At 42.8% G+C, this 23,623-nt stretch overlaps 1 protein-coding gene across 3 annotated transcripts in view; it reads right to left on the bottom strand.

Annotated features, from left to right (window-relative positions):
• Window positions 1-22,157, bottom strand: part of mapkapk5 (MAPK activated protein kinase 5) — a 144,383-nt gene extending 122,226 nt beyond the window's left edge. The window contains exon 1 of one of the 3 annotated variants that reach the window (XM_060906875.1): window positions 21,083-22,157. In XM_060906875.1, coding sequence (XP_060762858.1) covers window positions 21,083-21,102 — 20 coding nt within the window. In that variant the 5' untranslated portion in view covers window positions 21,103-22,157. The remainder of the gene's footprint in view (window positions 1-21,082) is intronic. The other 2 variants (XM_060906873.1, XM_060906874.1) reach the window with 2 other exon arrangements.
• Between the last annotated feature and the right edge of the window lie 1,466 nt (window positions 22,158-23,623).

Below are 23,623 nucleotides of genomic sequence, written 5' to 3'. Positions count from 1 at the left end.
TATTCGTAAACATTGTATTAGTTTCCACTGTTATGCTGATGACACACAGTTGTATGTCTCTGCAAAACCTGATGAGAGACACCAGCTTAATAAAATTGAGGAATGTGTTAAGGACATTAGACACTGGATGCTTATAAATTTCCTTCTGCTTAACTCTGACAAGACTGAAGTACTTGTGCTAGGACCACATACAGCTAGAAGTAAGTTTTCTGATTACACAGTAACTCTGGATGGCCTTTCTGTTTCTTCACGTGCAGCAGTAAAAGACCTCGGAGTGATTATTGACCCCAGTCTTTCATTCGAAACTCACATTGATAACATCACCCGGATAGCTTTCTTTCATCTCAGAAATATTGCAAAGATAAGAAATTTAATGTCATTGCATGATGCAGAAAAACTAGTCCATGCTTTCGTTACCTCCAGGTTGGATTATTGTAATGCCTTACTGTCTGGATGTTCCAATAAGTGCATAAACAAACTCCAGTTAGTTCAAAATGCCGCAGCAAGAGTCCTTACTAGAACTAGAAAATATGACCACATCACGCCTGTCTTATCCACACTGCATTGGCTCCCAATAAAATTTCGTATTGATTATAAAATACTACTATTGACCTTTAAAGCACTAAATGGTCTCGCACCACAGTACCTGAGTGAACTTCTGCTCCTCTATGACCCGCCACGCCTACTTAGATCAAAAGGTGCAGGCTATCTGCTGGTACCTCGTATAGTGAAGGCTACATCAGGGGGCAGAGCCTTTTCTTACAAAGCCCCACTGTTATGGAACAGCCTTCCAAGTAGTGTTCGGGAATCAGACACAGTCTCAGCATTTAAGTCTAGGCTGAAAACATATCTGTTTAGTCAAGCCTTTTGTTAATGGTGTTTATGAGGTAAAGGAGTAGATCTGGAGGGTCCTCAGACATAGAGTGTTTTGGTAAACTGGGATGTATGGATGCTGTCAGTCCCCACTCGCTTGCTCACTCGAGTTTGTTGACGGTGCAGTGGCTAGCTGCTTTATGTCCCGGGGCTCCCTCATGCCTGTGTTACCTTCTGGCTCTCTCCTTTTAGTTATGCTGTCATAGTTAGTTGCCGGAGTCCCTGCTTGTACTCGGTGCAATATGTATACTGTTCCTACTTATTCAGGTGACATTGGGCATACCTAACCACCTGTGTTTTCTTTCTCTCCCCCCCCCACCCCAAATCTGTCCCTCTGAGTTACATGGAGTCAACAGGAAATCTTTTGGTGGAGACGGTGGGGACCTCGACTGGCTATCGTAGCCTGCAGGGAATCGGCCGTCAGACATTCTGTCGCATGTCCCAGACCCGGTGAAATGTAACTGAATTGTCTTGGCCAGGCCTAACGGTCCCATCTGCATCTCATCATTGCTGAGGAGTGTGCTCCCATCACCCAATCAAGCATCCAGCCAGAGCAGGTCATATATTTTTTACCATATTAACATGCCATTGTGTGTCATGCCTGATGTAAAGACTCTCGTCTCTGCGAGCCTACCACACAGATTTAATACTTGTCATTTTTAGGGCATACCTAACAACGTGTTTTCTTTCTCTCTCTCTCTTCCCCCCCCCCATCTGTCCCTCTGAGTTACATGTTGATCCTGGGATTGAGATGCTGGCCTCTTCTGCCCCTCGGACCTGCTTGATCCATCCTGGTGCCCTGTGTCTGGTCGGAGTTTTATCGCCCCACTCCTGTGAAGGACGGCTCCATGAGGACAGTTGAGGGTTATACCTGTTAAAACTGTTAATATTATAGTCAGGCTGTCTGTTGTTGCCCAAATGAGGATGGGTTCCCTTTTGAGTCTGGTTCCTCTCGAGGTTTCTTCCTCATGTCGTCTGAGGGAGTTTTTCCTTGCCACCGTCGCCACAGGCTTGCTCATTGGGGATAGATTAGGGATAAAATTAGCTCATGTTTTAAGTCGTTCAAATTCTGTAAAGCTGCTTTGCGACAATGTTTATTGTTAAAAGCGCTGTACAAATAAACTTGATTTGATTTGATTCAGCCAAGTCTCTGCGAAGCACATAAGGCTACACTCCCGGTACTCCCTCTGCAGCCTGGTTCGCACCGTTAGCTCATCCATCTTATTAGGGAGAGATCTTACGTTTCCCATGATGACAGATGGTAATGTATTCATGCAAGATACATGAAATTTTCAAGGATTGTTCTTCAATGCCAGACGCCTTGAAATACTAAAATAGAAAGTTTACAGTTCAATTTGCCAAGTTATGGCTTGCTGAAAATCTCATCTCATCTCATTATCTCTAGCCGCTTTATCCTGTTCTACAGGGTCGCAGGCAAGCTGGAGCCTATCACAGCTGACTATGGGCGAAAGGCGGGGTACACCCTGGACAAGTCGCCAGGTCATCACAGGGCCGACACACAGACAACCATTCACACTCACATTCACACCTATGGTCAATTTAGAGTCACCAGTTAACCTAACCTGCATGTCTTTGGACTGTGGGGGGAAACTGGAGCACCTGGAGGAAACCCACGCGGACACGGGGAGAACATGCAAACTCCACACAGAAAGGCCCTCGCTGGCCATGGGGCTCGAACCTGGACCTTCTTGCTGTGAGGCAACAGTGCTAACCACTACACCACCGTGCCGCCCTTGCTGAAAATCATTAAAAAAAAATTTTTTTTTAAAGTGCTTTAGAGCAACTTTGACACCCCATATCTCCACATTAAAGCACACTAGATCTTTCAAATTTTCTTATTTATGACTCATGTTATAGTACTCTTTAGGCAACTAGGCATGTGTTTAAAAGAAATCAAACTTTCTGATTTATTAGGCTTTTAAAAAAAAAAAAATCTTGTGCCTATAATTCAAATGCATATTACAAATGTATGACAAGGTCTACCATAAAAACAATTATGCCACTGGAAAGAGCTTGTTTTGATTAGCAAATTCACAAAATATGAAGTTGGTACCCTAAACCAAACTATAAATATTAAGGTATCAAGTACGGCATGTTTTACAATAGAAGGAAATGCTGTTTTAAGGCACATTACAATACGATTACAAACCTACAGTGTAGGAAAAATAACAAATCTTAAAAATACTATATTTGAAGAGCTTAACCAGTGTATTGATTTGCTTTTCCACATGAGATGGAAGTTTATACTGCCTGCCAGTTGATGTAAGTGGGGCATCAATGATTTTTAGTCAGTCATTCTTCCTCTGTCGCTAGCGATAGCTTTATTAGCTTTATTTGTGATAAGTGCAGATTAGTTAGCTCTCTGATGGAGAAGATTATAGTGCTAGAAGCGCATGTCCAGGCTTTAGAGAAGTTTAGCGAGCGTGAGAACAGTGTAGTTTCTGTAGGGGAAAGTCTGGATGCCCTAGGTGGAGTTAGTAATCCCCCAACTCTGGCATTAGAGCCCTTACAGCGGGGCGAATGGGTGACGACTTGGCGGCATAAGCATAGAGCCAAAGCTACTGCTGAGGCTCATCCACAGGAGCACCACTCCTCTCCACGTCACGTGTCGAACAGGTTTGCTCTCCTTAGTGACGCACCCGCTGAGAAATCTGAAAGAGCTCTGGTTATAGGGGACTCTATCATACGGCACGTGAAATTAGCTCAGCCTTTAGGGGCACCAGCAGCTTTAGTCAGGTGTATACCGGGAGCCAGGGTGCCGGACATAGCAGGTAATCTTAGGGTCCTAGGCAAGCACAGGTTCTCAAAGATAGTTATCCATGCAGGAGCTAATGATATACGCCTTCGTCAGTCTGAGGTTACTAAGAGTAACTTTGTAGAGGTGTTTAAATTAGCGAAGGCGATGTCCGATGCTGTAGTATGCTCTGGTGCCATCCCAATGCGGCGTGGCGATGTAGCTTACAACAGGTTATGGTCGCTGAACTGCTGGCTGTCCAGGTGGTGCTCTGAAAACAGTGTGGGCTTTATAGATAATTGGGCTAATTTTGAGGGCACTGCTGGCCTGTTAGGGTGGGACGGTATCCATCTCACTCGGGAAGGTGCTGCTCTCATTTCCTGCAGCATAGGTCATAGTCTCAGAACAGGCCTAGTTAATTCCTGACAATCCAGACCCAAGGCCAGGGACCAGACGAACAGGCTAAACCTGCTAACTGCACAGAGTCATCACTCAGGGCCCACTACATCGAGACTGTGTCTATTCCCCGGGCTAAACAAAAAGGTAGAAATTTTCAGTGTTTGCTCCAGTAACCTAATCAATATAAAATTAGATCATACTGAATGTACAGCTGCTGCTAGCACCTTTGATCTAAAGGTGGGGCTATTAAATATTAGATCTCTTGCATCTAAAGCGCTAATGGTTAATGAACTCATTACTGATCAGGAGTTTAATGTACTTTGTTTAACTGAAACATGGATTAAGCCAAATGAATATATAGCATTAAATGAAGCGAGTCCTCCTGGATACAGTTATATACACCAGCCTCGTCAAACTGGTAGAGGAGGCGGCGTTGCGGTTATTTATAATGATTATCAAGGTGTAACACACAAACCTGGTTATAAATTTAATACATTTGAAGTTCTTCATACTCATAATGTATGTAGCCTCGAAAAGTCTACCCAGTTAATTCCATTACTTATTATTTACAGGCCCCCGGGGCCATATTCTGAGTTTCTTTCTGAATTTGCAGATTTTCTCAGATCTGGTTATTTCCTTATACAAAGCTTTAGTTGTCAGATATTTTAATATTCACTTCGATAACCCAGAAGACCCTTTAACATACCTGCAAACTCATGAGGGTTGAAAAAGGTGACAAACTACCGGTAACCCCCCGGCCCCCTTAAACAGCGCGCGATCAAGGAAAATAAAGGGAAAAGACAACATTTAAAACAAAGACAAGATTTATTAATTTTTAGCTTTGCAATTTTCAGTTTTGCATCTGACACCTCATTACATTACCATTAAGGAAGGAAAAGTATAAAAAGTAAAATTTGAATTTAAAAAAGTAATTTTTGAAGTGTGACACTGGAAACTTTCTTCAGCAGACCAGTTTATCATTTTTTAGACCTTTTGGCCCGAACAAGCCGTTCAAGGGCACATTTATGCTACTCTGCCATGTGCCTCTTTCGCGCCATGCTATCCTTCTTCACCACCTCTGCCCTATTACCAGCAGCACTGGTAGATGGCTGGACACCAAATTCAGCCCTCCTTTCCTTCAGTGCTGCCAAATTCATGGTGTGTGTGTGTGTGTGTGTGTGTGTGTGTGTGTGTGTGTGTGTGTGTGTGTGTGAGAGAGAGACAGAGAGAGAGTGTGAGAGAGAATCTCTCTCACTCACACACACTCACTCTCACTCACACGCACAACTGGTTCTCTGAATACAACCGAGATCAACACATATTACGTTATAGTTTTGACAATCCCACCAATAGTTTCACATAAAAATGATTTCTCTTACCCAAAACACGTGTTTATAGATCCTTATGTTCAACAAAAAATGACTTTATTCAAACTGATTTGGCATTTTTTTCTGTTTTGTTTCAGCCCACAGAAACATCTTCCGTGTCGCGCGTTTGGTTCAAACGTAACAGCCCCGCCCCTTGCGTCTTACGTCATAAAAACGCGACTCACAGACCACCAAATCACAGGTACCAAAAAAACCACCCTAAAGCCTCTTTAAATCGCACTCATCGTAACACAGCTTTCTCCGCATACTAAAAATGTTTTTCCGTCTCCAGATGTAATATAGAGTTCCGGAAAAAATCAGAAAATATGATTCTGTGAGCCGTTTTCAAGACTCAGTGTCCCGTTCTGCATTGCGTTTGGATGATCTCTGCCATCCTCCTATACACACCCGTATTCAAGAAAACCCCGCCTCTATTCAGTTACAATTCGCGGATACTGTCCAGCGTTCTGTAAGACTATTGGCTCGTTGGAATGTCATCCAATCAGAGAGACGTTTGAAGTATAAAGAAGGCGGAAATGGTCTAAATGTGGGTGTGAGGAGAAAAGTAGTAGTAGTACTTTGAAGTAATAGTACATTGAAACCAAATGTTCGGCAACGTAGCCTCGCGCACCCCCCCCCAAAAAAAACTCTTCGGATCTACACGATTCACACAAGTGACCTATTTTGGGATCAAAACGGCGAATTTCGCCGAAAGGTGACTAGTTTGCAGGTATGCTTTAAAAACAGTGCGTGTGTCCATTTTAGATTCAGTAGGGATTAATCAGAATGTCATAGGACCGACCCATAATGGTGGTCACACCCTTGATCTAATACTAACATTCAGGTTAAACGTAGACAATATCGTCATGCTTCCACAGTCTGAAGTTATCTCAGATCATTATCTCATCTCATTCAAACTATGTCTGAGTAATAATATATGCACCTCACCACGTTACTGTATTAAACGTACATTCACATCAACTACTGCACAGAGCTTTATAAATGATCTCCCAGAGTTATCAACTTTGATTGGGTCACTGTCAGCCCCTGCAGAACTTGATCAGGCAACTGAATGCTTAGAGTCAACATTCCGCCATACCTTAGATAATGTAGCTCCTCTAAAAAGAAAAATGATCAGAGACAAAAAATTAGCACCCTGGTATAATGATGACACTCGCACATTAAAACAGACCACTCAAAAATTGGAACGTAAATGGCATCAAACAAAATTGGTAGTGTTCAAATTAGCGTGGAAGGAGAGTTTCCTGAAGTATAGAAAAGCTCTTAGTGCTGCGAGATCAACATCTCTCTCCTCCCTAATAGAAGATAACAAAAATAATCCTAGATTCCTATTTAATACTGTAGCAAAATTAACCAGGAATAAGTCCACTATAGACACATGCACACCTGCAGTATATAATAGTAACGACTTCATGAATTTTTTTTATAACAAAATTGAGAATATCCGACAAAAAATTCAAACTACTAATTTAAGGTCAGACAATGCAAGTGACCTTGTAGTTAACCATATAACTATCAGATCATCAATTAGAATGTTTTACTCCCCTTAAAGAAGCTGAATTGCTTTCATTAATCTCGGCATCAAAAGCCTCAACTTGCGTACTAGATCCCTTACCTACACGTCTATTCAAACAGATAACACCTGAAGTAATTGAACTGCTTCTAAAAATAATAAATTCTTCTCTCATGATTGGCTATGTACCCAAATCCTTATCAAACCCCTGATTAAAAAACCTGACCTTGATCCCTGTCAGCTGTCCAATTATAGGCCAATATCAAACCTCCCCTTTATCTCCAAGATCCTTGAAAAAGCTGTGCCACAGCAGTTATGCTCATATTTACATAGGAATAACATCCATGAAATGTATCAGTCAGGATTTAGACCTAATCACAGCACAAAAACAGCTTTGGTTAAAGTAGTAAACGACCTACTGTTGGCGTCTGATCAGGACTGTGTCTCGCTGCTTGTGTTGCTTGACCTTAGTGCAGCATTTGATACCATTGATCATTCCATTCTTCTGGATAGACTAGAAAATGTTGTGGGAGTTAAGGGAATGGCCCTGTCCTGGCTCAGCTCTTATTTAACTGATCATTATCAGTATGTTGATATAAATGGTGATATTTCTAGACGTACTGAGGTAAAGTTTGGTGTTCCACAAGGTTCTGTCTTGGGTCCACTGCTTTATTCTCTATACATGTTCCCTCTGGGTGATATTATTCGTAAACATTGTATTAGTTTCCACTGTTATGCTGATGACACACAGTTGTATGTTTCTGCAAAACCTGATGAGAGACACCAGCTTTATAGAATTGAGGAATGTGTAAAGGATATTAGACACTGGATGCTTATTAATTTCCTTCTGCTTAACTCTGACAAGACTGAAGTACTTGTACTAGGACCACATACAGCTAGAAGTAAGTTTTCTGATTACACAGTAACTCTGGATGGCCTTTCTGTTTCTTCACGTGCAGCAGTAAAAGACCTCGGGGTGATTATTGACCCCAGTCTTTCATTCGAAACTCACATTGATAACATTACCCGGATAGCTTTCTTTCATCTCAGAAATATTGCTAAGATAAGAAATTTAATGTCACTATATGACGCGGAAAAACTAGTTCATGCTTTCGTTACCTCCAGGTGGGATTATTGTAATGCCTTACTGTCTGGATGCTCCAATAAGTACATAAACAAGCTCCAGTTAGTTCAAAATGCAGCAGTAAGAGTCCTTACTAGAACTAGAAAATATGACCACATCACGCCTGTCTTATGTATTGTAGGGGTCGACTGATAATCGGCCTGGCCGATATATCGGGCCGATATTCTGCATTTTTCTGTAAAGCTGCTTTGCGACAATGTTTATTGTTAAAAGCGCTATACAAATAAACTTGATTTGATTTTTAGGGTTATCGGTATCGGCCATAATTTCCACCGATATGCCGATAACATGCCTTTTGGCAGCCATTTCGTTCCTAACGCGACTGTCACTGCACATCCTTTCCTGCACTCGCCTCTCTGAGTTCAAGAACACGGTCCCGCCCACCACAACATCTGATTTGTTTGGCACAAGAGATATAGCCAATCGACACGTGTAGCTAAACGCTGTGAACTGTTTCAAGGCGGCCGTACGGGCACTCGGGCAGATGCGGCACAAGGGATACAGCCAATCAACATGCGTAGCTAAACGCTGTGAACTGTTTCAAGGCGGCCGTATGGGCACTCGGGCAGAAGCAGATCCCACTTCAAGGTAAGGACACGCTGCTTTTGCCGCAATAAGTCACAAACGCACAAGTTGCAAAAGCACATCATTATATGTTTACATTCTTCATCTACTACTCGTTAAAATTGTCCATTTACATCTGTGTAGCCAGGCAAACTTAGCTTATGGAAGGAAGCACTTGAATTAGCCTACAACCAACTAGTCTCGCTGAAACTACATGTAATGTTGTCCATAGTAAGCAGTCCCCAGCATAACGTAGGCTGCAGTCATTTTTAAATCCCCGTCTGGAAACGTTGTGAATGTGTCAGTAGTTCTACTCGAACAGTAGAATGACAGCCATACAGGCGTCAAGGGAAGACGAAATAAAACGTAGTGTTTGTGTTCTGTAGGCTAGTGCAAGCCTACTGGCTATTTGTTATGGTGATGAGTAAACTTCATGACGTGACTCGTGCTCAAAAAGCGCATTGCACTTGTATATGTTAGGTAACTTTATAAAGCGCTATTTGAACATTTAAACAAGCCAGGTGTGATATGGTGCTAGTAGGCTATGTAATACTGTAGGGAGTTTGTCAGGATGCTTGTTGTGGGCTCAGTAATTAATTGTGTCGTGGATACACACACTTGGGAGTAACTGTGCTTCCTTCACTACAATATAATCCTCCTAAATTGGGAACATTAGGCTTGGGCATTAAAAGCATTAGAATGTAGATGGTTACCTGTTAAGTTGTTACATAATAGGGAGTGATAGCCTACTTTATGTTTGATTTTACTTTTTAAAAAATGCTGCAGGCAGCTCCCTACACTTGATTTGTTATTTAAAAACTACTTGAAGTTGGTAAGTCTTACTTAGTTCTTAGTGTAAAAGAATCCAGAGTGTATTTTCATTTATTTTCCACTGAAAATGGTGAGCTGTAATATAGTAGGGAGTGATTTATTTTTTTTATTGGTAAATATTTATTTTTTTATTTTATTTCTCATTTTATTTTAACTAATGTTTGACTTTATTGTACAAATGCTGCTGGCATCTCCCTGCACAAAATTTCATGTTCAATTTTACAATTAAACATACATTTCATGGATATGAAGGTCTGTGTCAGTGTGTGCTGTTTAATTTCATGTGAATTATAATGTTTACATTTATCGGTTGCACATATCGGTTATCGGCATCCCAATTCCATAATAATCGGTATCGGCCCTGAAAAAAAACATATCGGTCGATCCCTACTGTATTGGTTCCCAATCAAATTTCGTATTGATGATAAAATACTACTATTGACCTTTAAAGCACTAAATGGTCTCGCACCACAGTACCTGAGTGAACTTCTGGTCCTCTATGACCCGCCACGCCTACTTAGATCAAAAGATGCAGGCTATCTGCTGGTACCTCGTATAGTGAAGGCTACATCAGGGGGCAGAGCCTTTTCTTACAAAGCCCCACAGTTACGGAACAGCCTTCCAAGTAATGTTCGTGAATCAGACTCAATCTCAACATTTAAGTCTAGGCTGAAAACATATCTGTTTAGTCAAGCCTTTTGTTAATGGTGTTTATGAGGTAAAGGAGTAGATCTGGAGGGTTCTCAGACAGAGTGTTTTGATAAACTGGGATGTATGGATGCTGTCAGTCCCCACTCGCTTGCTCACTCGAGTTTGTTGATGGTGTAGTGGCTGGCTGCTTTATGTCCCGGGGCTCCCTCATGCCTGTGTTACCTTCTGGCTCTCCCCTTTTAGTTATGCTGTCATAGTTAGTTGCCTGAGTCCCTGCTTGTACTCGGTGCAATATGTATATTGTTCCTACTTATTCAGGTGACATTGGGCATACCTAACAACCTGTGTTTTCTTTCCCTCTCTCTCTCCCCCCAAATCTGTCCCTCTGAGTTACATGCAATCTTTTGGTGGAGAGGGTGGAGACCTCGACTGGCTATCATAGCCTGCAGGAATCAGCCGTCAGACATTCTGTCGCATGTCCCAGACCCGGTGAAATGTAACTGAATTGTCTTGGCCAGCCCTAAGAGTCCCATCTGCATCCCATCATTGCTGAGGAGTGTGCTCCCATCACCCAATCAAGCATCCAGCCAGAGCAGGTCATGATATTTTTTAACCATATTAACATGCCATTGCTGTGTATCATGCCTGATGTCAAGACTCATCTCTGCGAGCCTACCACACACAGACTTAATACTTGTGTCATTTTTAGGGCATACCTAATAACCTGTGTTTTCTCTCCCTCCCCCCAATCTGTCCCTCTGAGTTATGTCGGTCCTGGGATCGAGATGCTGACGTCTTCTGCCCCTCGGACCTGCTTGATCCATCCTGGTGCCCTGTGTCTGGTTGGAGTCTTATCGCATCGCTCCTGAGGAGGATGGCCCCATGAGGACAGTTGAAAATTACACCTGGAGGACGCTCTGGACTCTTACAGTAATGCTTTTATGGCTGAGGACTACAGTTGACTTGCTAACTTTAGGACTGCAGTTGTCATGAACAGTTTTGCACTCAAGTTTCCATCAATGAAGAGTTACATCCTCAACGAATCTGTCTTCATGTTAAAACTGTTAATGTTATAGTCAAGCTGTCTGTTGTTGCCCAAATGAGGATGGGTTCCCTTTTGAGTCTGGTTCCTCTCGATGTTTCTTCCTCATGTCATCTGAGGGAGCTTTTCCTTGCCACCGTCACCGCAGGCTTGCTCATTAGGGATAGATTAGGGATAAAATTAGCTCATGTTTTAAGTCGTTCAAATTCTGTAAAACTGCTTTGCGACAATGTTTATTGTTAGAAGCGCTATACAAATAAACTTGATTTGACTTGATTTTCATGACACGCACCAGAGGGACCCAACAGTTATCCTCTCTCCTGGGCCAGCTGCAAGTCTGAGAGGGACCATGAGGATGCATAAACATTACTTGTACATCTTGTTCCTCCTCTGATAATGCACGAATGTTGCTTATCCACCACTGTCTGCCATACAAACATACAACATATTTACCAGGAATTGTATCTGCCAGAGAGACTGCTGACTTAACAGGGGTTTTATGCATGACTTGTGGCCGATTCCCACTCATATCCACAATGAAGCTAGGACCACCCGACACCCTGCTGACCTGCAGCTGGTTGGACATGATTGGAACGAATGAGTGGTTGTCTCCTGTTCCAGGAAATAGTAGCTGACCTTGAAAATCTTGTCTCCAATGCTTTTCCACTCTCCATAACTTCCCCTATACCAACCCAGATGAAATGGATGTTCTTGATATGTTTTTCTGTCCACAAAAACAGATCAGATGGGGTTAGTATGTGATCACTTGTGACTGCCTGTAAGCTAGCTCGAGCTGTTGACCGCTTTACAGTGCCTCCAATGCCATCACAGGGTGATTTACCATGAGAAGTGACAAAGAAATGCCCATTCTGCCAAAAGTCCAAAATCGTCTGCATGCTTTATTAGATTTGCAATTTTTTTTTTTTTTATAGTTTTTGTATTGGGATGCTGATCCATCACTGAAGTAAATGACGTTTGTCAGCTGGGGATGTAAATGGCATACATATGGTAAAACCTTTAAGAACGAATGCGCGGCCACTGTATTATGCTTAAGGCAGTCACTTATTATGCAGATAGAGATGCATTTCGTTACTTTTGTACCATCTTCATTCTTTGCTCTAATGTACACTGCAAATGGATGAAGAGTGCATTGGCTGTTGTCCCAGTGGTATCCCTGGGCAGAATCTTGTACACAGAATGAACAGTTTTCAGCAAAATCCAAAAGCATAATATATTAATCCGCTGACAGAATTTCCTTCAAATATCCACTCTGGTGTTTGGCAATGAAATGATGTTTTGCTAGTTTGTCTGCGAGTAGATTATATGCCTTAAAACAGCATTTCCGTCTATCGTAAAACATGCTGTACTTCATACCTTAATATTTATAGTTTGGTTTAGGGTACCAACTTCATATTTTGTGCATTTGCTAATCAAAACAAGCTCTTTCCAGTGGTATAATTGTTTTTATGGTAGACCTTGTCATACATTTGTAATATGCATTTGAATTACAGGCGCAAAAATTTTTTTTTTAAAGCCTAATAAATCAGAAAGTTTGATTTCTTTTGAACACATACCTAGTTGCCTAAAGAGTACTACAACACGAGAAATAAGAAAATTTGAAAGATCTGGTGTGCTTTAATACGTGGAGATATGGGGCATCAAAGTTGCTCCAAAGCACATTTTTTTATGATTTTCAGCAAGCCATAACTTGGCAAATATTGAACTGTGAAGTTTCTATTTTAGTATTTCAAGGCATCTGGCACTGAAGAACAATCCTTGAAAATTTCATGTATCCTGCATGAATAGTTTAAAAGTAATGACTTATGAAAGTTAGGTCCGTTTTCTGTAGCACGCGTTTTAACAGTGAAATTGGGGCCACGCCCCTTTTTAAAAGTCCCTATATCTCAGAAACTAATGAAGGTACAAGCCTAAAATTTTGTACACTATTTATTGGGCACACTGACAATATTTCCAAGAAGTATGAAGCAAATCTGAGATGGTCAGGGGCGAGGCCTCTGGTGATTTCACATGGATTGACCCATATGTTATTTACCAGCTGGGAGGTCCATATCATGAAATACCGTGACTGAGGTCTTGAAAGTACTGACCGAGGCCGAGGTCACGGTATTTCACCATACAGACTGACCTTAAGTTGGTAAATAACACATTTATTTTTTTCTTTACCAAATTCTAACAGAAAACGAGAGCGCCCAAAAAGGAAAGACGAGCCGAGCCGCCATTTTGAATCCTCATTCACGGCTGTAATGTAAATGGCTTCCTCTTCGGTATACAAGTGCACTTCCATGGCAGGAAAAAAAAAAACCCTACATTTTGCCGCCTATGTCATCCCCCGTTTATACAAAATTGAGTCATTCAGGATTCAGCCATGTTTTTGTTCAGCGTCAGCAACAGTTACAGGTTTTTAGCTTTCTTCTGAAATGTTTTATTTTATTTCTTCTTCCTCAGGGTAGTAAAACTTGCTTTCGCTGTGAAGACTGTCATTATCACGATCCATGATGTAAAATTAATGCTATTATGCTGAGAAATGCTGGCAAAAATTTATAAAAATTTTTGATAATCTTAGAAATAAATCTTATAAAAAAGATAAATGTTGACAAAAATTGCTACCATGTTTGTTGTTGTGAACGAGTGAGTCGCCAGAGGTCCGTAACTGGGGTCTGTAACTAGGGTCCGTACCATAGGATACAGACCTGCTCACCAGCCAATCAGAGCACAGGATTTGATGGAAACCGGACCGCGAAAAAAAAAAAAAGATTATTTTAACCATGATAATGTTTCATCAAGAAAACAGATGTGAAATCTCTAAAACTGAATTCAATGAATGAGTTAGTATGCTCGCTCAGTGCAGCATAGCTTTGCATCATTAGTCTAAATCAGCATTTAGAAAGCATGCATACACAGATACATTACTTGCCTGAGGATTTACTGCTCTGTTCTATGTGGAGTAAAAGTCAGCAGGGTAAGAGGTTTATTATGGGTTAGAGTTAAAGTGAAGCAAAAGTACTGCTAAAGATTAAGAACGATTCATTATCCTGCACCTGGCTCCAGCTGAACTAAATATGCGAGTTTGGGTTTGTAGGGAGGGGTGAAAGTACACAGCTATAAAGGAAAATGGGTATGCTGGATTTATAAGACAAAACAAAACAAGAGCATCATTACGAAACAGAATGAGGCACAATAATCTATTATTTCGTTTCCATATTTGTTGGAAGACAAAATCATAATTGCAAAGAAAATTTGATTAATCAACCAGCCATAGGTTTCAGTCTGCTGCTTCAAATGAGGTTTGAGGTGGTGTCAGAACACCCTCAGCCATAGAATTACACTGAACTACACAAGGACAAAATGACCAGGCATGCTGTTAAAGGAAAATAATTAACGACTGGATGATTGAGTTACTGTGATGAAGCTTGATATGACAGCAGGTTACTGCTATTGGAATTTATTACCACCCTGAAGTTGATTTTACAAAAACAGCATGTCACTAGATGTTTTATTCCCCTTATACTTCAGCAATTTGCCAACACTGTCCTTTATAATATTTATAAACTAGACAATTCCCCTGTGGGAAATCGTGAGAGTGATGCAGTGGCCGTAACAGTCGCTATTGCAGGAGTTGTACTGTACTGTGTGAATGTGTGACTTGCTATGACGCTACGATGCTATGATCAGGTGTGTGTTTGAGAGAGAGAGAGAGAGAGAGAGAGAGAGAGAGCGCGCAGCCCCTCCCCCATCTTCTCCCTGACTGGAGCTGGTTGACATGGTGACGGTGCTCTCACAGGTGCAGCCAAAGTAGACAGAAGACACAGGCAAAGCATATTTCAGAGGATTTTCTTCTCCTAACAGCTAGCTAGCTAGCTAGCATGCTAACAGCTAGCTAGCTCCGTAATGTGAGTGGAGGGCAGCGACTGTGACTGAATGTGCGGATGCTCGCAGTTAGATTAAGGCTACGTTTACATTACGTCAAATCAGCGGATCATCAGATTAACGTTCTTAAAACGATTCGCGTTTACACTAAAACCGTTAGCCGTGCACACAGCAACGCCAATACGCGGATACGCTAATCACATGACTTTAGACGGCGCGTAACATGATCCCAGTGCATTTCAGACGGCGCGTAACATGATCCCAGTGCATTTAGGGCATGCGCAAGGCTCACCACTTGCAAGTAGAAGGATGACAAGCCTAATACACGGATACGCTCGGCTCCGCAGGCATCCTGCGCTCCAAATCACTCCGCCCTGAACAGCGAGTGCCCTCTGGAGGGTGCGCACTCCGGCCCTGCGCAGCTCACACAGCGTGCGAGTGAAGTGAACAAGCCACGATTCGGGACTGAGCCGCTGTGTGTGTGATCCCAGTGCATATCACTTACTACTTGCAAGTGGAAGGATGGCAAGCCTAAAGACAATCATAACTACACAATGGGCAGTATTTGCATCAGTATTTGCAGTATTTTCATACTTTTATACTCTTTAATGAAAGGTGATACAAGGCGGAAGTCCGCGCCGTTTTTCAGCAGTCGCGTCACATGATCAAAGCCAGCGAATCAGGAAGGTGGATGTCACAGTGACGTTGTCCAATGAGACGCCAGCTAGAGCTCAGCACAGCGTATTCGCGTATTCTGAATGTTTACACAGCACCGGCGCTGACACGGTCTGGATTGAATACGTGGACGCTAGCGGATTCCCGTTTCCTGGCATTTCCAGGGGGTTTAATGTAAACGGACAGTGCATCTGCGAAGAAAACGAGACAGATACGGTCTAATGTAAACGTAGCCTTAGAATAGATTCTAATAATTCCAATTCTAGAATTTTAAACAGGGATGCAAACGGCACGCCTTTTGGCGGATGCCGCCTTTTTCACGTCTGAATCGTGCAGATCCGATTTTTGTTTTTTGGGGGGGGCGTTGGAGTGTTTGAATAATTTCATCAGAGTAAATTCTGTATTAACAAATAAGCAAATGCTGTTACAGTCCATGAAACATAGGAAGTATGAGAAGAAAACAGTAAATCAGAAAGCTGCGCACGTTTTCGCGGAAGCTGCGCAAACATGCGCAGCTTTCTGATTTACTGTTTTCTTCTCATACTTCCTATGTTTCATGGACTGTAACGGCATTTGCTTATTTAGTAATTTTAATACAGAATTTACTCTGATGAAATTATTCAGACACTCCAACGCCCCCCCCCCAAAAAAAAATATCGGATCTGCACGATTCAGCCGTGAAAAAGGCGGCATCCGCCAAAAGGCGCGCCGTTTGCATCCCTGTTTAAAATTCTAGAATTAGAATTATTAGAATCTATTCTAGGGCGGCACGGTGGTGTAGTGGTTAGCGCTGTCGCCTCACAGCAAGAAGGTCCTGGGTTCGAGCCCCGTGGCCGGCGAGGGCCTTTCTGTGTGGAGCTTGCATGTTCTCCCCGTGTCCGCGTGGGTTTCCTCCGGGTGCTCCGGTTTCCCCCACAGTCCAAAGACATGCAGGTTAGGTTAACTGGTGACTCTAAATTGACCATAGGTGTGAATGTGAGTGTGAATGGTTGTCTGTGTCTATGTGTCAGCCCTGTGATGACCTGGCGACTTGTCCAGGGTGTACCCCGCCTTTCGCCCATAGTCAGCTGGGATAGGCTCCAGCTTGCCTGCGACCCTGTAGAAGGATAAAGCGGCTAGAGATAATGAGATGAGATGAGATGAGAATCTATTCTAAATCTAACTGCGAGCATCCGCACATTCAGTCACAGTCGCTGCCCTCCACTCACATTACCTTTTCTAAAGCGCGAAACATTTAGTCAAACGCGGTACTGATGTCGAGGGGTTTGTATTGGAGCGGAGGACAAATGGCTCCAGCTTAGAGACAGTTTCAGTTGGCCATGATGGCGTTGAAAATAAAAGTCAAGTGCTAGAAGAAGTACATAACATTCAGTGATGGGAATAACGGCGTTAAAATAAAGGCTGTTATAACGCCGGGTAATCCAATTAATTAGCTACAATCGTTATAACGCCGTTACCAATATCAACACGCCATTACTGCATGGTATTGAAGTTGCTCTGAAGCCGTCACCAACTTGGCTCACAGACATAAAAGCTGCATTTGTCACTCCCCCTCCAGACACCGCTGTCATTTCATTCTTTCCCCTTCCCTCCAAAAGTCGGCATCTGCGCCTTTAGTTTGTGTGGAGAGATATGATCTGCAATAACATGCATTGTTGGCTACAGACCGAAACATACTTTCAGAATGCACTGGCCAAGGCAGGACTAAACTCGATGTGCCTTCTAATAATAATAAAAAAAAAAAAAATAGTAATTTGTAAGCTAAAAAGCCTGTGTCTACACTTTTCTTTCGCCGTGTGGCAGCTGTCTTCAACTGGAGCGGGAGGGCGGGACATGACTGAATGGGTGTTTCTGATTTGTCAGCTGTCGTCCTTACACCGCATGGCATGCCCCAAGCATTTACAACATAGAATTCCAGGTTCTCCGCTCCAAAATCAGCAGCTTCAAAACGATTGATTTTTTTTTTTAACCGACAACCAAAAAAAAATTAACCGGTTGATTCGGTCAACCAACGGTCATCGGTCATCCCATTTAGGATATGGAGGGCTGAGAAATGTACGCACAGATTTTTGCATTCTGACACTTTTGAGAAACAGGAAGACAAGCTTTACTTGAGTCGCATGTGCCAAAGTCTGGATCAGGAGTTGTTCACGAAGCTGTTTGGCTCAAACCCCAACTCAAATTCAGGTCAATCTGTTCCAAGGGTTGTGTATGAAGCATTTCGTCATAAACTGTGAATGATTTACATTATCTACACTATTCTGTGACTTAAGAACGGTTGAACCTTAAACGGGGAGAGAAAAACTAATTCTGCAGTTAGACAGGAAATAAACAGCTACTAATTTGACAGAATATTTGTACAACCCCGATTCCAAAAAAGTTGGGACAAAGAACAAACTGTAAATAAAAATGGAATGCAATGATGTGGAAGTTTCAAAATTCCATATTTTATTCAGAATAGAACATAGATGACATATCAAATGTTTAAACTGAGAAAATGTATAATTTAAAGAGACAAATTAGGTGATTTTAAATTTCATGACAACACATCTCAAAAAAGTTGGGACAAGGCCATGTTTACCACTGTGAGACATCCCCTTTTCTCTTTACAACAGTCTGTAAACGTCTGGGGACTGAGGAGACAACTTGCTTAAGTTTAGGGATAGGAATGTTAACCCATTCTTGTCTAATGTAGGATTCTAGTTGCTCAACTGTCTTAGGTCTTTTTTGTCGTATCTTCCGTTTTATGATGCGCCAAATGTTTTCTATGGGTGAAAGATCTGGACTGCAGGCTGGCCAGTTCAGTACCCGGACCCTTCTTCTATGCAGCCATGATGCTGTAATTGATGCAGTATGTGGTTTGGCATTGTCATGTTAGAAAATGCAAGGTCTTCCCTGAAAGAGATGTTGTCTGGATGGGAGCATATGTTGCTCTAGAACCTGGATATACCTTTCAGCATTGACGGTGTCTTTCCAGATGTGTAAGCTGCCCATGCCACACGCACTAATGTAACCCCATACCATCAGAGATGCAGGCTTCTGAACTGAGCGCTGATAACAACTTGGGTCGTCCTTCTCCTCTTTAGTCCGAATGACACAGCGTCCCTGATTTCCATAAAGAACTTCAAATTTTGATTCGTCTGACCACAGAACAGTTTTCCACTTTGCCACAGTCCATTTTAAATGAGCCTTGGCCCAGAGAAGACGTCTGCGCTTCTGGATCATGTTTAGATACGGCTTCTTCTTTGAAGAAGCCGTATCTAAGCTGGCAACGGCGGATGGCACGGTGAATTGTGTTCACAGATAATGTTCTCTGGAAATATTCCTGAGCCCATTTTGTGATTTCCAATACAGAAGCATGCCTGTATGTGATGCAGTGCCGTCTAAGGGCCCAAAGATCACGGGGACCCAGTATGGTTTTCCGGCCTTGACCCTTATGCACAGAGATTCTTCCAGATTCTCTGAATCTTTTGATGATATTATGCACTGTAGATCATGATATGTTCAAACTCTTTGCAATTTTACACTGTCAAACTCCTTTCTGATATTGCTCCACTATTTGTCGGCGCAGAATTAGGGGGATTGGTGATCCTCTTCCCATCTTTACTTCTAAGAGCCGCTGCCACACCAAGATGCTCTTTTTATACCCAGTCATGTTAATGACCTATTGCCAATTGACCTAATGAGTTGCAATTTGGTCCTCCAGCTGTTCCTTTTTTGTACCTTTAACTTTTCCAGCCTCTAATTGCCCCTGTCCCAACTTTTTTGAGATGTGTTGCTGTCAAGAAATTTCAAATGAGCCAATATTTGGCATGAAATTTCAAAATGTCTCACTTTCGACATTTGATATGTTGTCTATGTTCTATTGTGAATACAATACCAGTTTTTGAGATTTGTAAATTATTGCATTCCGTTTTTAATTTACAATTTGTACTTTGTCCCAACTTTTTTGGAATCGGGGTTGTAATCTAAGGATACAAAACTTGATTTAAAAAAAATAGAACAGCTTTATTTAATCATCATCATCATCATCATCATCATCATCTCATCTCATTATCTCTAGCCGCTTTATCCTTCTACAGGGTCGCAGGCAAGCTGGAGCCTATCCCAGCTGACTACGGGCGAAAGGCGGGGTACACCCTGGACAAGTCGCCAGGTCATCACAGGGCTGACACATAGACACAGACAACCATTCACACTCACATTCACACCTACGGTCAATTTAGAGTCACCAGTTAACCTAACCTGCATGTCTTTGGACTGTGGGGGAAACCGGAGCACCCGGAGGAAACCCACGCGGACACGGGGAGAACATGCAAACTCCACACAGAAAGGCCCTCGCCGGCCCCGGGGCTCGAACCCAGGACCTTCTTGCTGTGAGGCGACAGCGCTAACCACTACACCACCGTGCCGCCCCATCATCATCATCATCTTTGACAAAAATCATTGCACTTTTCACTAACAATGGGCAGCACAGTGGTGCAAGTGGTTAGCATGGTCGCCTCACAGCAAGAAGGTTCTGGGTTTGAACCCGGTGAGGGCCTTTCTGTGTGGAGTTTGCATGTTCTCCCCGTGTCTACGTGGGTTTCCTCCGGATGCTCCGGTTTCCCCCACAGTTCAAAGACATGCGGTTAGGTTAATATGGGACGGCCTTGGGCTGAGGTGCCCTTGAGCGAGGCACCGAACTCCCGACTGCTCCCACATGCCCACTGCTCTGGGTATGCGTGTGCACTCATTGCTCACGTGTGTGCATGTGTGTGTTCACTGCTTCAGATGGGTTAAATGCAGAGATGAAATTTCACAAGTGTGTAATGAATACTTTCTTCTTTCTTTCAATATGTGGTGGACTGTGTATTGCATTATACAGTATATTGGATTTGTGATGTTTTACTTGTGAAATTTCTGTACTACACTTTACTGTAGTACTGTATTTGTGGATGTGCGCGCAGCCTTGGGCCCAAAAAGTTGCTGGTTCGAATCGACTGTGGCCATGGACCGGCAGGAAAAATCCATGGTTTAAGTGCTCTTGAGCAAGTCACTTACTAACCCCCCCACTGCTCCCCAGGCGCTGGGTGTGTATGTCGCTCTGAGTAAGAGCGTCTGCTAAATGCTTGTAATGTAATGTGTGCACCAAAAGAAATTCCTTGTACATGGCGAATAAAAAGGATTATATTTCTGATGTGTTGACTCTTTACAGCTAAAATGACTTTTGAAGTGCAGTTAAAGTGGAACATCCGCTACCATAAATATGAACACAGAAACGAAGAAACAGCAAATCAAATGATTCATGCAAGACAATATCACTAATGAGTCACTTCAACTCAATCAAAAACCGAAGTGTTCAGTTAATCGTACTTACCTTAATAAACTTGTCTGCATTGTTGTCTTCAGACATGGTGTTCATGTCCTGCTGCGTCTCGGTTTAGTCTGATTAGAGAGTCTGTGTGTCCGGTCTCGGATGATCGACTCGGTACCTTTTTCCCGAAATGCAACGGTGACTTTCCATTAAATTTGGGACTGTCAAGCGCTATCCTACAGGCTTAACTGGGGCAACGTGCTGATCTTGACGTCGGCCTAAGCGGATTGACGCTGTTTTAGCCCCACAGCTCGTCTCAAAGTTTGACAGCGTGCCGCCGAAGTTCAATAAATCCCAAGTAGGAGAAACGCCGGAGATCCAGCTGCAAGGAGGCGAGCAAGACTTCCTGTCTCTGTGGCTGAGCTACTTTTGGATGGAAGGGAAACAATGCCGTGTATTTATAGCTAGCGTTCTCTATAGCGGCTCGGGTTGGTAACGAGCAGGCAGGTTACCAGTGGATTGACTGAGCCGTTAACAGTATTACCTCTTCTATAATGCGGCTGTCTTGAGGTCAGCTTTAAGTGGTGTTGGGGTCGCTGACGGAAAACCGGCGACCAGTAGCAGATTAGCTCACTTATTTGTTTAGCTTGCTAACTCGAGCGTCATAGCGGATTGTAACAACGGCAACTATTTATAACCATTAACAGTCCTTAAATCCAGCCACCTGTAAAACGAATCATTTAAGAATTGTGTGTCAGGACAATGTGTGCAGTCTGCTACAGATTCTGGACTTATTTGGTGAGCCGTTATGTCTCGGCACGAACAGCAGGCTCATTCCTGTTCGCGATTCTCCCAGGAAACGGACAGACGAGCAATGCGGCAACCGACTGTCCCTGACAACGCCGGTGAGCATCATAACCACGGCCTTTCATCACGCATTCGAATTTACTCTCCTACGTAGTGTATTAACGTCTCTAATAAACATCTGTATGTTATCTATTCACCATATATAGTGCTAATATAATTTTGTCGTGTATCTCAATTTGTTTTGAATCAGGCAGGTTGAAAGACGACTGCAGTATTTGGCTTTGTTCGTGACACGGCGGGGTCCTCACCCATCTGGTCGTACGCGGTTTGATCGGGGTGCTTCGTTCTGTAGTAGATGCAGCCTCATACTGTGGACTTAAAATATTGGATGTCTAAATAAAACATGAACTCTGACGTCTGCTCCGTAGACTGACGACTTCCGGCGGGATTAAAAATGGTACTACATCCAGGCTTTCGAGCCCGTCTGAGAGGCTATAGAGGCTTCACTTTTCAGCAGCGCTCATGGGGTCTGCTTTGATGTGATCATGACTATGCCCTTATCCCTGAATGCTGCACTGTTTACGCTGAACATTCTGAAGAGTCCCTCACTGCAGGGTTGAATGTCATGGCCATTTGCGACGCACTTTAACTTAATTTTATAAAGCCGAAACTGGCGTTTTTGTCGCACAATCCCTGATGCTTCTATAAACAAGAACAAGGGCTAAAACGTTCTTACACTGCCAGTTTCTTTTAAGAGCGGCTGTTAATGACTTTTATAAACGTACAGAGGTAAACATGTAACGCACGAGTTTAAAAAAAAAAAAAAAAAAAGAGGAGGAGGGGGGGAAGCTGCTCAGAGGTGTTTTACCAGATACAGCCAATGGAGCACTTGCATGTGACGTCACAGCCGATCCAGATTGTGACAGACGCCGTCTTGTCGGTCAAACGCCATATTCCGCCTTCTACTTCTGCTTTTACTTCTGCCTTTTCTTCTGGAAAAACCTACTATATACAATTCTACTACGACGGTTGCGGCTACAAGCTCTCCCTACCTGTGCACGTTTGTTTTTTGTGTGTATTTTTGCGTGTTGTTCGTCTGTACCGGACTTCAATATCCACTACAACCGTATGGACTTACTGGACATTGGTTTCCAGCAGAAAATGATGGTTTGTAGTGATTTCCATCACATGCACAACATTCCGGACGAGAAAAAAAAAAATTCCGGACGAGATAGCGAGACCAGCGGGGTCTCCGTGGATTGTTATCGGAAGCAAAGCGAAGGAGGCGGCGCCGGGAGCGGAAGCAAAAGCGAGGCTACAGGCAGAGCCGGCCTGTTGACTAAGCTCAGAAAACAGCCACTCAAACCTCCACTGCCAAGCCTCTACCTCTCCAACGCCAGATCCATGTAAACAAGACGGACGATTTGGAATTACAGCTGAAATTACCTTATTCTATTCTATAATCGGCTGGTCAGTGCTATACTCAATACTTAAGTGACTTACCCGTACAATGAGGATTCTTGTTTACAAGATGCCACATCTGAGTTGCTGACAAATCCTGAATTTCTGTAAAGATAACTGTACAGAGATTTATAGGCACGCAGTGCTTCACCACTGAACAGCGAGGGAAAGTTAATGAGGTAATTATACACGTCCGGGTATTCCGCTGGCAGTTCAAAATCCGGTCCTGAAAACTCTGTCCGGTAAGCCATAAGGGTCACAAATCTGTAGATCGTTTATTTTATACATATATCTAGTTACCTGTTCATTAGAAAAATGAGCCGTGTAGTCCGTCGG

Source organism: Neoarius graeffei, chromosome 24 (assembly GCF_027579695.1).
Source record: "Neoarius graeffei isolate fNeoGra1 chromosome 24, fNeoGra1.pri, whole genome shotgun sequence".
NCBI lineage: Eukaryota > Metazoa > Chordata > Actinopteri > Siluriformes > Ariidae > Neoarius > Neoarius graeffei.
Note: the sequence above shows the minus strand (reverse complement) of the source record. Positions and strands in the feature narration are given on the sequence as shown.